This window comes from Chanos chanos, chromosome 8 (genome assembly GCF_902362185.1).
Source record: "Chanos chanos chromosome 8, fChaCha1.1, whole genome shotgun sequence".
Lineage (NCBI taxonomy): Eukaryota > Metazoa > Chordata > Actinopteri > Gonorynchiformes > Chanidae > Chanos > Chanos chanos.
The window spans coordinates 8748934-8765545 of NC_044502.1; the positions used below are offsets into that span (position 1 = coordinate 8748934).

General features: G+C 39.9%; 1 protein-coding gene across 2 annotated transcripts; it reads left to right on the forward strand.

The window, feature by feature from the left end:
- Positions 1-2643: 2643 nt before the first annotated feature.
- On the forward strand, positions 2644-9792 carry cacng5a (calcium channel, voltage-dependent, gamma subunit 5a). Of its 2 annotated transcripts, XM_030782553.1 has the most exons (6): positions 2644-2839; positions 3898-3939; positions 6494-6580; positions 8593-8733; positions 8942-9087; positions 9535-9792. In XM_030782553.1, the coding sequence occupies exons 1-6, from the start codon at positions 2644-2646 to the stop codon at positions 9790-9792; spliced, it is 870 nt and encodes a 289-aa protein (XP_030638413.1). The 2 variants fall into 2 exon arrangements, with proteins under 2 accessions (XP_030638413.1, XP_030638414.1); XM_030782554.1 differs by lacking the exon at positions 3898-3939.
- The last annotated feature ends 6820 nt before the right edge of the window (positions 9793-16612 follow it).

Consider the following 16612-nt stretch of genomic DNA (forward strand, 5'->3'; position numbering starts at 1 on the left):
CAAGCAGCCTATTCATCTACCATGGCATGTGTCCAATGCTGGCACACTGCATGCTCTCAGCTTTCTCTCTCACACACGCAGGCACGCACACACACACACACACACACACACACATACACACACAAATATATTCCATCTCCAGATTTTCTTCATGACTGAATTAACACCACAGTTTTGGAAATAAAGGTGCGCATTACGGAGCAGTAGCTGGATAAGCTTTTAAGACAGGAAGCTGTGTGTTTAAATGTTTAACAGGCACACGCTGCTCTGTTTGGGGAGAAGCTACTAAATCGTTTCAGACTGCTGCATGAGCAGATGAGAACATTGCTATTAGGCTGACTGGAGTCTACTCAGCGATGGCTTCAGAGTTATGTTCTGAAAATGCGCATGCTCGGTTTTAGACACTGGTGTCATGCTAGCTCTCCGTCACTAAACAGCAACTTAGGAGGGAATGTTTTCATTGACAAACACACAACATGAATATTGTGCATCGACCTACTTTAAAAATTGCATTATTATCATCAAGGATGTACATGTATTTTATATCACAGTGAAGTAGGGATGACATTTCATTCCAGTCTACCCTTTATTCTTTATTGTCAAATTGATTTAACTTCTTTTTTTTTATTTCATCCTCAGTAGTCCTTAAACTTGACAAACTTGACTTCAGCAGTTTTAGACATAACAGGTTTAATTCTTCATTTACAAAAGGATTTTATCTGACTGGAAGCTCTTTGTGTTTCTTGTACTTGCTCATCAATGTGGCTTGTGCTCACTTTGCAGAGAAAAGATCAATTGTTTCTCAAGGTTTTACATTTAGCTTTACTCTGTGACCAGATATTTCTTCCTATGGATTGCATGGAGCAGTTTCAACTGGGTATCCGAGTATCTAACTTTGTATGGAAATTGGAGGAAGTTTTACATTTAAACTAATGCACTATGTATAAAATAGAGGTGCATGCATGTTCACCGTTTACATAAGCAGTATTTAACACCTCCATTTTTGTGGTGACCATTCTCTGGGGGGGCCACTCAGCATCTTCATCTCCCCCGTATATTCCATCTGCCGCGATGAGACAAAACCGGAAAAAAAAAAAGAAAAAGAAAAAAGATTGCGTTATGTAAAATACCTCCCTCGCAAAACCCGCAGTCCTGCAACAATCTGCCAAGTCCACTTCTCATCCTCCTTTGAATGAAATGATCTGTAATGCATAAACACTTAATCTGATTTTACATGAACAGCATTCCAAAGCCTATCTGGGGCTTGATTAGCCCTGGACGTTTTTCAAAAATGCCCATTTTCACGACAAATGAGCAATTCAATAATGAGATGTGATTGGGGCGGGGGGGGGGGGGGGGTTCTCCTGGGCATGTCTCGTAGCCTGACAGTGAAATGTGCTTAGCCAGGGGACAGAGGGAAAGCAATCGACCAAGCAGCTGCAAAGTTCAGCTAAAGTCAGTGTAATGATTATGGTCTCACACACAGTCATTTCATTTCATTTCATTTATTTATTTATCTATCTTCAGTCAGTAATTACGAGTTATATGGTTGAGGTCACATAAACCTTGTGTTTCTTTATGCTGCCATGAACTACCAAATCATATGGGCAGATATTAAAGGACCTTAATGAATATGACCCAGATATTGCTATGCAATGACCCAGATAGTTATAGTTATATATATATACAGTATGTATATAAGGCTTAGTCGCCCTCAGGAAAACAGTCAGTGACACATTTATTGTTGATATATGTCATTGGTCATCCATGTTTTTGTGTGTACTCTGCTGAAACATCACAAGCCTACATAAGGAGGTCTGAATCCACATGAATCTGATTCTATAATGGGGGCGTATGGAAAAGTTTTACTCATACATTAAACGTGACAACTTAGTGTCTCAGTTTAGAGTTACTTTTTTTTTTTGTTTGTCAATGTCATTCCTGTATATTCTTATCTTAATTTACAACCCGTTAATGTTTTCAAGCCGTATGTGTTAACCTTTAGACGAAATTTTTTTCATTGTGGAAATGGTTATTTGAAATTTATTCCAGTTTTGCCTAACTGATGTGAAAAGCTATTCTGGGGTATTCTTTTTAAAGCAGTGCTGAGTTCATGTTGTTTGACCTTTTAGTTGCATTTAAAGGTGGTTCAGGACAACATAAGAACAGCTGGGACAGAGTAATTTCCTCATTTTAAGTAACAGAAGCTGCTTTTTCCTCAAGTAAATGGAGTTATACAGCCGCTAAATCTGTTAACGGTTTACATAACTAAATTGCCTGTGCCACTAGTTCAGAGTGTGTTTGACTTCGTGGACTTACGGTCTGTAGTCCAGATTCTTTAAGAATAGCTTTTAAAACCAAGGACAAGGTTGTTTGGAAGACAAGAGTTTCCAGCCCTCCATGCCTATGAAATGATTGAAAATTCTTTTTTTCAATGACCCATAGGCTGGTCCCTGAACTATACCTATCATTAACGTCCTGTCTAACAGTTGTACAGAAGAGAGCTCTATGCGTAGTGAAAAAATATACAGTATATATATATATATATATATATATATATATAAGAGATTTAATATCCTTATATGATCTCTCCTTACAGTTCCTGTGTCTTCAGCCAGCGCCCCCTGCTGGAGTGGAGGTGGGATGAGCCTTTGCGGCAGGAAGGCGCTGACACTGCTCAGCAGCGTGTTTGCTGTATGCAGCCTGGGACTCCTGGGCATTGCTGTCAGCACTGACTATTGGCTCTACCTGGAGGAGGGTGTCATTCTCCCCCTGAACCAGAGCACGGAGATGCGCATGTCCCTCCACTCCGGCCTCTGGAGGGTGTGCTTCCTCGCCGGTGAGCATACGCTGGTCCGCGCACGAAGGCGCGTTTGTGTCGGAGTGTGTGTGAAAATCTGATGTGCTGATCCGATGTGTGTGCGTGTGTGTGTGTGTGTGTGTGTGTGTATGTGTGTGTGTGCGTGTATGTGTGTGTGTGTGTGCGTGTGTGTGTGCATGCGCGCGTGTGTGTGGGAGTGAGAGAGAGTGTGACAAAGAGAGAGAGTTAGAGAGAGAGACAGAATGTTATAAGTGTGTTTCTCTTATCCGTAGTACAATGTGTCAGTATAACACTCCAGGAAAATTAATGACAACAAATTAGTTTAAAACATTGATTCAGCCCTCAACATTTCACAAGAAAAAAGTACATCTTCTAAATGACAGTGAATCACATTTAATCGTTATATATATATCGAATGTTGTAAATCTGTTTTCACTTTGCATAAGGAATTTTAATAGCAGCAGACGACCTTCCCACTGTGTCTCTTCCTCACCATCCTCTGTTGATCTGATTAACTTTAAAATATCTGTGCTCACGTGATTGCCATAGTTACCCTGTCGTCCGCTCCCTCTCTTTTTCAGTGAAAGAAAAGGGAATGCTTCCACATCTTTCATGCATATTCCTGGTCTCCATCTCAGCCACCTTTTCACCCACTGAAGCCAAACCAGTGTCGATCAACCCAAAGTCTCCTCCATCTGCTCCCTTCCTGTTTCTTTCACTTTAATCTCCTCAGCTATTTCTGGTCTCCCTACTCTGGTGCCTTTGCTTTAACACTGCATTTACACCCTCTCTCGCTTGACAAGAGAGCACATTTCTCTTCTTTTTGGCAAGCACTGTACACAGCAACCTGTTCCACCAACACAGTGGTTTCTCCTGGATCCTGCATGAGTAGTTTGGCCTTTGTAACTATAACGCACAGCTCTTCACCTGTGTCTGAAAGCATGCTGGGAGTTGTAGTCCCTCATCTCTCTGAAGCCATGCTGGGAAGTACAGCCGTCCATCTGTTTTAGAGGAAAATTGGGAGTTGTAGTTGCAGCAGGTAAACTCTAATGATGACTCCTCCTCTTTTCTCTCAGACTCAACCCCGCCAGAGCGAGTCTTGCCCACCGGCAAACCAGGTATTTTTATTTGTCTCTTTTTTTTTGTTTTCCCCTAGCAACCAGGAGACTGGATAAAACAGGATATTGCATCACACGTTGGGACTGACAAACCACATGTCCCCAAAAGTGTAGAAAATCATCCTTTACACCGAGCGAAAATGTGAAAGGTCACATGAAAGGTTAAGGCCATGCAAAGCTCGAACACAGATGGCCATGGCTTGCCACTGACTCCATTTCTGATATGCTGTTGCTAAGAGGAAAGGCAGAGCTGAAAGAGAAGAGGGAATATGAAACTAAGATACAACAGTTGTGTAAACGAAAAATAAAGATATAAATGATTAGGGGAGTCGACTAGTATTCTTCAAACGCTTTATTGTTGGGTTTGGATACCCAACGCTGATGTTAGTGACCTTTGTCTGTCATTATCAGTGCTAAATTCTAATTCTTAGGTTAAAAAAAAAGAAAGAAAAAGAAACCCCTACCAATTCTTTAAACATGACATTACTCAGAGGATTATATAACAGCACTGAGAGCTCACTTCCATATAAGGTCAAATGGTTCTGTATGGATCTGAATGTACTGAATGGCCTTATTGCCTGACAGCACAGGCGAGAGAGTTTGACCCAGAAACTCTGCCGTGCTGGGACAGTGGCAGCTGGGTGAACTTCCCGGCTTTTTGCGGAGACCCAATAACGGTTGTGAGGTTAAATTCCGCTCCTCCAATCTAAAGCCTGGTCGTTACGGAGGTCAAAGTTCAAATTAGATCTGCACATAAAGGCGATTTTTTTTTTTTTTTTTCCCTACCAGTCGGGCTTAAAGCAGATGGGTTACAAATGGTTTATCAGTGTAGAACGGTGAGGTAAGGGGTCATGTGTGCTAATTCAGTATTGACTGCTCCAGTGGGGTATTTCACTGAGGTCTGGTGTGATAAACACATCACTGTTCGAACCATATAGCTTTGAATGGCGAATAAATCAAATACCATTACGCTATTTAGATTATCTAAAAGTTGGTTGGCGAGTGTCCAGCAAAAGAGGGATTTACAAAGCGGGCTGTTACATCTGTGCCACACACACTGTTGTTTACAGAGCTTACATTTGACAGGAACAGCTTGTTAAATTTGACACGGCACACAACACGTAATCATTTAAAACGAGATGTGGATGCTTAATGTTAAACATGTACATATAATATTTTGTACGTAATGACTTTCTCCGGGAAAATGGACGTCATAGCCTTTATTCGTGGGGCCAGCAGCCAAGCACCACACTGTGAAATACTTTAATTAGAGTTTGTGCATTTAGTATTTATTTTGCCGTACTCTGTGCATGAATGGCAATGTGCAGTTAATGCGTCGACCTGACGTAGACAGAGGACGAGTGCAAACAGACTAATGGACAGCGAAAAGTTTAAAAAAAAAGAGCCGCTGTCTTGAGTTTATGGCAAGAGTTTCTGGACTGATGGGTTGGACATAATTTTCTAGTATAATAGAAATAGAGATTGAATAATCAGTTTTGCCCACTCTCTCTTGGTCTGAATTATATATGTATAAATATGCACATTATCAAAAGGGAACATTGCAGATGGGGTCTAATTTATTTCCCACCTTCGCTTGTTTATCCCTCTGCTTCATGTTATTTGTATTGCATCGGTTGTTGGACAGGGCTATTAAATGTCTGTTTTTGAACATTGCGTTATTTTGTTGGCCATATCTCTGAAAGCCTTTTTCTGTTTAAGTGTAACTTTTTTGGATTATTTCAGCATTCTGTCACTGTTATTCACATTAATCCAAAAATACAGGCGGCTTTGCTCATTGGTTTCTCCATCCGAAAAAAAAAAAACGTTCACAAATAATTCTAGGCATTAGGGTAACTACAACAGGATATGCCAAACAAAGCTTTTTTTTTTTTTTTTTTTTTTTTTTAATTTCATCTCGCATCCTAATGAATCTAAGTCATGCACCGTATTAGGTTTGAATTGTGTTTAATGGCTCCTCTTTGCTTGAGGGTCCTTGAGCCGCCCATAGCGTGCAGTATTAAGTGGATTATGGGGGATGCTTAGCTCCAGTACGGTGGGTTAAGATCCTGTGGCACTTCATAATGGCCCTCGATTAATTAAATTAGATTGTTGGAGAGTTATGAAAGCTGTAGTCTCAATCTATTGGAGCAGCCTCAGCTGCCCTAATTCACAGGAGAGAGAGAGAGAGAGAAGCCAGGAAGGAGGGAGACAGAGGGAGAAAAAAAAAAGAAAACAACTGAAATTTATTCACGACACGGTATCACACCGTCTTTCTCTCTTTCAGCAACAGAAGTGTAACGCTGTGACCGTCTCACCGTGCCAACGCACGATGTTTCGAAAAAAGCTTGTTTCGACACGTTTTGGTTTTCAACATCCATTATTTTTTTTCCCATAATTATTGCTCTTGGAGCGTCACCGTGTCACTCATAAATACCGTCGTCACACGTCACAGCGTAACTGACCGGCGCTGTGTTTCAGGGGAGGAGTAAACAGGTGGTATGTGTGTGTGTGTGTGAGATGTAAACTGCTGTAACTGACCGGCGCTGTGTTTCAGGGGAGGAGAAAGGACGCTGTTTCACCATCGAGTACGTCATGCCCATGAACATCCAGATGACCTCCGAGTCTACAGTCAGTGTGCTGAGTAAGTCTCAACATCTCTCAACACTGTTAGAGTCCTCAACACGCTGTGTGTAAGATCCGATCAGTGCTCACTTCACAGTGGCTTTGTTCAGGCATTCACCATTACCGACTACCAGCCGCGGTCTAGGTCAGTGATTATAACTGAAGTTCACTAGTTGCCTGCAACACTGAGGTGGGGCCACACAGGCTTTTGTCTAATAAAACACTTTATGTCATATTATCGTGGTTAGGTGGTTGTTTTTCCATTCGGTGATATAACGGAGCCCGTCTGTGGGGATCAGATTCATTTGAATAGGTGGCACCGTTTGATCGCTGGGCTGGAACAGCAGAAGATTTCTGTCTCTCTCTCTCTTTCTCTCTCTCTCTCTCTCTCTCTTTCTCGCTCTCTCTCTCTCTCTCTCTCTCTCTCTCGAGCCAAATTGCTGAGCTCCTCAGCAACACATGAATAAAAAACATCTGTTTTCAAATCTTCTACTTCACTGCCTTCGGTACCCGTGGGTGGAAATTTTTGTCATTATGGTGACACAAATCCTCCAGACAATAGAACTGATTTAGCAAAAATACCGGCAGTTATTTCATTGTGTAATACTAATGGAACAGCATATGCTCTGAACACGTAACCTAGAGAATGAGGGGTCAGGAATGTCCAGTTATAGTGTTTTATGTATGGAAGCATAGATTACACCCTGTAGCTATAGTGGATGTAGGATGTCTGATCAATTTCAGCCTGACACATATGTATTATCTACACATTTCACTCTATAGAAAGCAACTGTCAACCTTTCAGTAGCTGGTGATTTTCCGCTCCAGCAAAATTACAAACATATACACATCCATGTGTATGTATCTGTATATATATATATACGTGTGTGAGAGAGTGTGTGAGCGTGTGTGTGTGTATGTGCACATATGTGTGTGTGTGTGCGCGCGCATGTGTGTATGTCTGCGTGGTTGGTATTGACTCATAGGCCTGTGGTCTCTGAGGGAACGTCACTGTTGTTTTATGTTAAACTCACTCTTTGACAGAGGGTCTTTGGTGGTCTCTCCATGTCCGTGTGACCGACAAGCATAGGTCAAATACATATTTAAAGTAATTGAATCATTGGCCCCAGTAACGGTGCTCTTAAACGATAATTCCATTGATTTCATCCTGCATTAACTTATCCAATTTATCCAGTAAGGGTAAAGAAATAGGGAAAGAGACCATTACTTAAATGTATCTGACCTTGGTCCATAAATGATCGGACTTAATCACACCGTCATAAATGTTGATTCATTAGAGCCGTGTTCTTAGTCATGGCTAAGATGTCTAAGACCTCAGCATCTTTGCTCTCATTAGAGTCACCAACCGGAATCAAGGTCATCAGGACTTCCTTTAGCAAGTATGACAGTAAACTAAAAACAAAAAAAAACCCAAAAAAAAACAGGACAAGTAAATAAATAAACCTAAATGGCTGTGAGCCAGGTTTGTGGCGCTAATTTCACAAACACTGCATGACGTCAGAGAGGGCCGTTTGAAGACACATGGATTTTCAGTGGAGTTCTAATCAGCGTGTGTATTGACATCCAATGACACTTCTGTATTTTTGTCGACCCAGCGCTCAGTCACATTTGACCCTTTCATGCAGCTCTTTTCAACACACAGGGAATCAACAGCTTAGTCGGTTTGAGGTTTTGAGATATGTTTTTAATTGTTTAATCTGAAATGACCACTAGGGGGCATATGGAGGCAGAACATGCACTCCACACAAACCTCGTCACACATAACATCATTAGAACTTAATTCTGGTAGTTTGTACTATGTTGACTCTTAACTTCTTAACTGCAACATTTCTGATGTTAGATTTAAAACTCCAAAATATCCAGAAAACCGCTTAACCGCTGTATCTGCTTTGTTTTGATGATTTTACTCTATATTTAGTAATAAATGAGTGGAAGAAGGACGTCAGTTGATCAATAAAATTGAATACCTAGTGATGAAACCCACCTCTTCTCTGTCTTTGTGTACTCTAGAGATGATTCGCTCAGCTACTCCGTTTCCATTGGTCAGTCTCTTCTTCATGTTCATCGGTTTTGTCCTGAACAACATTGGCCACATTCGTCCTCACCGCACAATCCTGGCTTTCGTTTCTGGAATCTTCTTCATCTTGTCAGGTACCACATCCAACTATCATTAGAGGTTAAACACTTTGCATTACTTAAACTCACAGGCAACATTTGTCACATGCATTTCAGTTTTGTTAAAACTAGTATAGCCTACTTCAGAAAGTATACTAAATTTCTCTGACATAAAAATTATGCATTTCTCTCTCTCTCTCTCTCTTGCTGTGTGTGTGTGTGTGTGTGTGTGTGTGTGTTCCAGGTCTCTCTCTGGTGGTGGGCCTGGTCTTGTATATATCCAGTATTAATGATGAAATGCTGAACAGAACTAAGACCAATGAGGCTTATTTCAGCTATAAATATGGCTGGTCCTTTGCTTTTGCTGCTATCTCCTTCCTGCTCACAGAGGTAATCTGTCCTTACCCCGCTGTCATACACGCAGTCTCCACTTTCATACACTGAAACCTTTTATTGAAACTTTCAAACAATCATGCTCTTTTATCATACCTTTGAAAAGGAAGGATTTGTCTTTTTTCTCTTCCACGCAAAAACAAAAGTCCCTGATGTCAAATGGTTACAGGAATCTTTTAGCATTAGTGCACTTAATCCCTTAACTTTAGTTAGCCCTTTCCAAATAAAGTGAGCAGTTATTTAAAGATGGATTTTTGGTGCATATCGTATTACAGTAAAGGTAGGATTTTCTAGAGGATTGGATTTACCTTTCATCCTGGGATTAGTTTCACTTTTATTCCTGGATTAAAGATTAAGATTAAAACTGACCCTGTTTCACCGGAACTGAACGTCAGTCGTTCTATTCTTTGAGCAACATTCGACTTATGATGTTCCCCTTTACAGGCAGCTGGTGTGATGTCTGTGTACCTGTTCATGAAACGCTATACGGCGGAGGAGATGTATCGGCCCCACCCCGGCTTCTACCGGCCACGCCTCAGCAACTGCTCCGACTACTCCGGTCAGTTTCTCCATCCAGATGCCTGGACCCGCGGCCGAAGCCCCTCTGACATCTCCAGCGAAGCTTCTCTCCAGATGAACTCCAACTATCCGGCCCTCCTCAAGTGTCCCGAGTACGACCAGATGTCCTCATCCCCCTGTTGAAAAGCCAAACGCACACGCAAACACACACACACACACACACACGCAACTGTGGAAACGTGCATTCTGGAGAGAATCTGGTACGGTGTCTTAAGTTACAGCAAACAGACGATTCAGGATTATTACCAGAGCACATGAGGCTTTAAGGGGTTTAGAGGGTGGACGAGCCGTTGTCATGTGTCTGACTGCCTGTTTCTTTAAGTCCCAATATAGTGCAGTTTTTTCTGAGTTTGACACATTGGGAATTGATTAGCCTTAACTTTCTGCCCCCGTTCCTCTGCATTGTGATAGTAAGCCATGCTGGTGTGTAGCACACACTCTAACACAACTCTGCCTTTTCTAGAACACGACCAGCTGGGATTTTGCCTCATACATCCTTTAGAAACTCAAATGACTATTTCATTCATTTCAAGTCACTTGTTGACCCTGTAAATCCCCAAATCGCCCCTTCTCCACGGTTTATGCATATGATAAATTCGACATCTCAGGATTTGGTGGCACCAAATCCTTTTTTTTTTGTTTTTTTCAGTACAATCACTTAGGTGATCTGGTTTAATATCAAAAGCTTTTTTTTTTTTTCTTCAAGTATATCCCCAAAGTCTGTCGCTGACATAAGTGTCTAATTTTTTTTTTTTTATCAGACATTTGGAGCGGAGACTAGAGAAATTACATTACAGAAAATGTACAGGCCAGTAAAAATGACAGCATGACATTTTTATCCTTTGCTCATAGAGATATTGAAAAGAACACCTTTTGATTTATCAACACCGTTATTTCATGTTTTGTTTTTTTTTCTCATGTTGCACTTTAACATTACCATAGAGATTAACCACAGACAGAAAATTAAGTTCTTCATGGCAGTATTTGTATAAGGGACAGGGGGTGTGTATCTATTCATTTAATTAATAAATGAATGGTATTGGAAACGAATGTGCTTGATCAGTTTTAGCAGCTAGCTGTATTATCATCTCTCATAACTAGATGGATACACAATGTAGTGCAATACATTTTTTTTCACTCTGAAAAACATTTAGTACATTTTAGTTTTTCTTAGCACTTTACGGTTATAGTTCAAGCGTTATGTATGTGCATATTTTGAGATGGCTTAGCTATTTGAAATGTGCATTTTTCTTGTATTTGTTTTGAAATGTAAGGAAGACAAAAGAGACACTTTATATAGCTATTAACCATGTACTGCAACAGACACCAATGTAAATTAAAATTAGTCATAATGATGCTATTCCAATTTTCTTAACAAATATCTGTGCATTCAAGATGATTTAGTTAGGTTAAGTATCAGTTAAGTCCTGTGCATTTAAAGACATCTATTACAAGATCTATATTTTTAAAGTTCTATAACACAGTATGGAAAATGACCTTTCCAGTTGTGTATCTACTATATCTGTGTTCTTGCTTCATTTCTTTTTCCATGTCTTTTTTATAGAACCATATTTTCAAGAAATATATATATATATATATATATATATATATATATATATAACATTTCTTAACATGTTTTTTTTCTTAAACAAAACAAATAATCCAATATAAATCAAATATTACAAGACCAACGAGAAAGCCATGGGACCAAAACATTATAAGTCAGTGTTTCCTTTAGTCCTAATCACAGTGCAACAGCAAGCATCAAGGTGAATTTATTACTGACCTTTATACAAAATACTAGTTTCAACGAGCATCGGATATTATGAAATGTTGGGAAAGCGTAATATCATGAGTGAACCATACTAGAAAATTGTCCTAAAAATAGACCAAAGCATGTGCAGTGAAAAGCAGACCTGAGACATGTATGTATTTGCTGTAGATAAATGACTAGTCATGTTCCAATACTTTTCAGTGCTTCCTTTCCTTTGTGATCTCCCGTTCTTGGCTACTAATCGAATTTTACTGCTTAAGAGACACCATACTACCATCCCTGTGATCCACTCATGTGATGTCTGTTTGGTTCTGCTTCAATACATTAAGTTTTTTCTCAGAGTTTTCCTTTTAAGTAAAGCATACAAAGTAAAGGAGCTATGGAAGACTATTGGAACAAGGGTCAGTTAATCGGATTGTTTTGAATTACATTTTCACCCAGATCTGGTACAAAAACCTCTGTAAAGCAATCGTTTCCCATTCACAAAACTCAGACATCGCCTGTGTTATGGTTTGGAAAGCCTTGTGGGATTCATTTTTAATTTACTGTTATTTTTTTTCCAATTTTCTTTGTACATATATTCAGCATAAACATGTATATATAATGAAGAGACTTTTATATAGGAGAAACGTATTATCTAATCTGTTTTAGTAATCTCTATTACTAAGCCACCAGTGTAGCAAAGGCAGATAAATACATGGTATGTCAGTTATACTGTATAGTTTCATTGCCTTTTTGCCTGTAAGCATATTCAGAATATGAGCTTTGCGTGTTATAACGTTCAGTACTTAAAGGAAATGTCGGAAAGTCGGAAAAATGTAAATACTGTCAAACTGTGGGTTTTTACCGTTGCTTTTTTCATGATTCATGTGCAATGTACAATAGATCTAAAATAAAGCTTTATCTTTGTGTTTGTTAAAGTACCCAGTCTGTTGTTTACTCCCTCTTTGCAGTTCATGTTAATTGACAGATCTTTCCACACGGAGTGAACAAGCTGGAGGTAGCCTATGCACATATTTTGTTGCATATTGTCAGGTAACTTGCAATTTGGCTCCCTCTAGTGGAAGGTTACGTGTAAGAGAGAAAACAATAATCTTTTCCAAATGTGATGACTGTTCACCAAAAACAGATTCACTAACAATTCACATATCATAATAGTTTGAGGATAATCAAGTCTGTTGAACAGTATTGTGGATTTCTCATAAAAGAAATTCTATAAAAGATTACTTTAAAAAAAAACCTTCTTCCTTCAAAGGAAATTGGAAAAGGGCAGAGAGAAAGGAAATTAAAGTAGAGGGGGCGAACAGGAGAAAATGGAAAACTCATAGCATCAGTGGAGCTCTAGTTCTAGCTCTTAGGCGTAGTTATAAGAGCTATAGTGTTGTCCTTATTGCCAAAAGAGCACTGCAACCGTGTACAACTGTTTGTGTCAGTGTTGAATTCAGTTTTCACTTTTGGAAAAAGTTCACCTCCCAGTTCTCAGACAGATGAAATTTTTTGACTTTTGGCAAACAGAGATCTTAAGCTAATCTTGTGCAGCCATATGTTGAACTTGTTTGTATGTAACCTCAGGCCCAAGGACCCAGCTGGGGCAGTCATTTGCTCTGCCCTGAACATACGACCAGAGCGAGAAGTTAAAGACATCAAATTAAGTTACAAATGTGGCGAGTACTGCATCAGAGAATGAAAGCGCTTCTGGAAATGGGTGAAGTTTTCAGTGAAAGAATTGCATATGGGGTACGTCATGCATTGTGACTTTGTTTAGAGTTGAGACGGGGCTTATGAAGTGTTCATTTGGAAATAATGATTTCACAATAGCATTACATCAGTTGTTTTGGGATTTTTGTTTGTTTGCTTTCTTGCTTATTTGTTTGTTTGTTTGTTTGGTCGGTTGGTTGCTTGCTTGCTTCATTAACTTGTGTTCTAAATTGAAAATCAGCACATTGTCATGCAGTGACCCGTATGTTCGGAAAGTTCTCGACTCAAAAAGTAGTTCTGTGAATATGCACACCTGTCACTGTCAGCGTCTCCCCCTCTAATCCCTAGCGGAGAGGTGGGAACATCAAACACCTCTTTACTTATTCATCAGCACCAGAAGGCTGAGGCGAACAAGCTGAAATCTCCCGACACACTGATGAGGGAACAGGATGGAATGTGACTGACTGATAGATCATTCACTTCAGCCTCGCCCCCGTAGGTGCAGAGTCATGGAAACGTACAAGGGGCCAACGATTTCATCAGGGAGGATGAAGTTCAAACTGAGCCATTTGCGAGTGCTGCTCTGCACGGCTACACAATACCACCCCCTGTTGGTGACTTCCTGACATTGAGATCCGATAAGTTCAAAAAGGATCCCTTGTTCACGCTACTGCGTATTGGTCATATACAAAGGACAATGGTACCTGAGGTTAAGAGACTCTGTTGTGTGACGTTGTCATCTGACATAATTACACTCCCCTCATCCTTGCCTTAGCTGTACATGTCTCTTTATTATCTCTGTTAGTCTCTAATGAGGTGTTATTAGACATGTTGAGCCTACTGACCAGCAGTGAGGGTTAGCTATGGATTTATCATAAGCATTGCCAAAGAAAACAGCATACAACAACGTCAACAGTTCTTGATCAAAAGATACGCTTTTTTTTTTTTATGTTTTTGACTGAGCTGTTGCACTGATCAAACCTTTTTTTTTCTTTTTTTTTGGTGGCGTTTTGTATTACTAAATTCATATTTCTATCAGGTAAAAGGGGGGGGAAAAGGATGTTTCAAGGTTTGACAGCTTGTTTGTCTGAAATATTTAAAACATTTTATCTTCCTTTTAATCAAGAGTTGCAATGAGCCTGATTAAACACTGGGGAATGGAGACTTGCCTTTGAAAAACTCCCAAAGTCAAAGTTTCCACCACACCCACTCAATAATTAATATCAACACGATGGTGATTAGAATTTTCTTTTTCTATATTTTGAGTTTTAGTTCAGAGTGAACACAAATAATTGGTGTCCTATTGATATTGATGTATTTTATTGATACTGACTGAAATTTACAACATCTGTGAACAACTGGCCAATTCATAATGCTGGAAACACGAAAACTAGTTCAATTTTAGCCATTAGTCAATGACACCATTCATGTGCATATTTTTACATGTAGATGTTCTGCACCATCTTGTTCAGTGTCTGCACTGAGACAATATTAGAGGACATTAATTAATGTGTGACCTCTGGGTGGATATATGGTTGGGGTGAGAAAATCATGGTCCAATATTCAAGAAATCCATCATGTCAAAAAAAAACAAAAAAAAACACCTCAGGCTAAGCTGAATCATTCATATGCATGACACATTCATGTTCTGAACCTCTCCTTTGGATATAAAATGCTTGCTGGTCATTAGAAGCTATAATATTATGAACTATTTACTTAATATTAGCCTTTTGCTGTTAAGGCAGGATAATGAGGTAGGATAATGATAATAAGTGGGAGATGACATTCAGTGACATTTAATCTCTTTTAACAGAGAGAAATTATCTGCTCTCCTGCTTGCCTCAGCTTGGCAGTGCTAGGCAGATTATTACACGCACTCTCTCTCTCTCTGTCTCTCTCTCTCTCTCTCTCTCTCTCTCTCTCTCTGTCTCTCTCTCTCTCTCTCTCTGTCTCTCTCTCTCTCTGTCTCTCTCTCTCTCTGTCTGTCTTTCTGCATTATGTGATTTCCATGTCAGTTTTCCCAGCTTGTTCCTAGTTCCATCTAAATGTTGTTATCTCATCAAACATCAAAGAGCACAGGAATGTTTGCTTTCTCTGTCTCTCTGCTTTAAATCCTCCAACTTCACACAGCAAGCTCCCTGCTCTAGCCAGACTGACTAATTCATCACGTCACATTTCACTATATCTATGATCTTAAAATAAATAAAAATATATATATATATAAAATCTTGTTTCACTTTTTCTTTTGCATGATGAAGGTTGTGGAGCATTCACAATGTAGTTTGATCAGTGTACTCAGTAAATTATCACAGTGCACAGGGGATCATTTCAAAAAGACATCCGTGCAATTTAGGTGTCAACCGTTAAACACCTGTGGATGACAGGCACTCTGTCAGAACTTATAGCTGGAACTAAGAATTTTTCACACTGTCTTCACTCTGTCTTATCTCTGTTTTTTTTTTTTTGCATCGCTTCATTATATTTGCATTAACCTTCAGCAAAAACAAAAACAAAAAAAAAGTTAAAGGGTTAAATCCTATGAGTAAAATCCAGAGCCCCTCCAAGAAGTCAATACTCTTTTTGCTATTGCGTGAGAGATGTACAGAGATGGTTCACTGTTTATTTCTGTACCCCCTCCCCCCCCCCCTAAAATATAGAATGATGAGACATCCTGGAGGAATGATTCTTCAGGCGACCAGTCTGCCAGGGCTCTTTAATGCCTCGTCTCTATTCGATCCCGGCAAACGGCTAAGTCTCACAGAGGCGCGGAAGTTATTCATGGTGCCACAGAAACAGGGGGCTACTGTGAAAAGGATGCGATTCAGTCCTCAGCCAAACACAGTGGGCTCTGTCTCTCTGCTGAAGAAAGAAGCTCCATGGGGCACTGAGTCACGTCATGGTGGGAAGCCAAAGAGGCACATAACTCCAAAATATATAATAACCACCCTCCACCCACCCCAAAAAATATTTTACATTAATGGTCCATTTGGTCATATGCACTTCGAAACTTTACTCATGACTATTGCATGAAAGTCTGTGTGTGTGTGTGTGTGTGTGTGTGTGTGTGTGTGTGTGTGTGTGTGTGTGTGTGTGTGTGTGAGTGAATGTGCACGCGCGCATGCGCGAGTGCATGCGCGTGTGCACAAGTAAATGTGTGTGCTTGTGTGTGTTTTCTCCCCTAAGTCACAGCTGGAGAGTTTTCTGAATGGATCACTGATTAGAATTCAGCCGAGACTGAGCTCTCCCTCATTGGTCTCTCTGTACTCAAAGCACTTATACACCATCACCAAACATTTATCTTAAATGAATATCTCTAAGACCATGATTCAAGTGAGGCATGAGGTTGTATCTAAGCATACTGTCAGTCAAGAAAATTATTTATTTTACTATCAAATTCATATTCAGTCTGTATTTGGAAAAGGCACTACAGAAAGTTCTGTGACCTCTCACAGTAAAGTGTTCTACCATTGC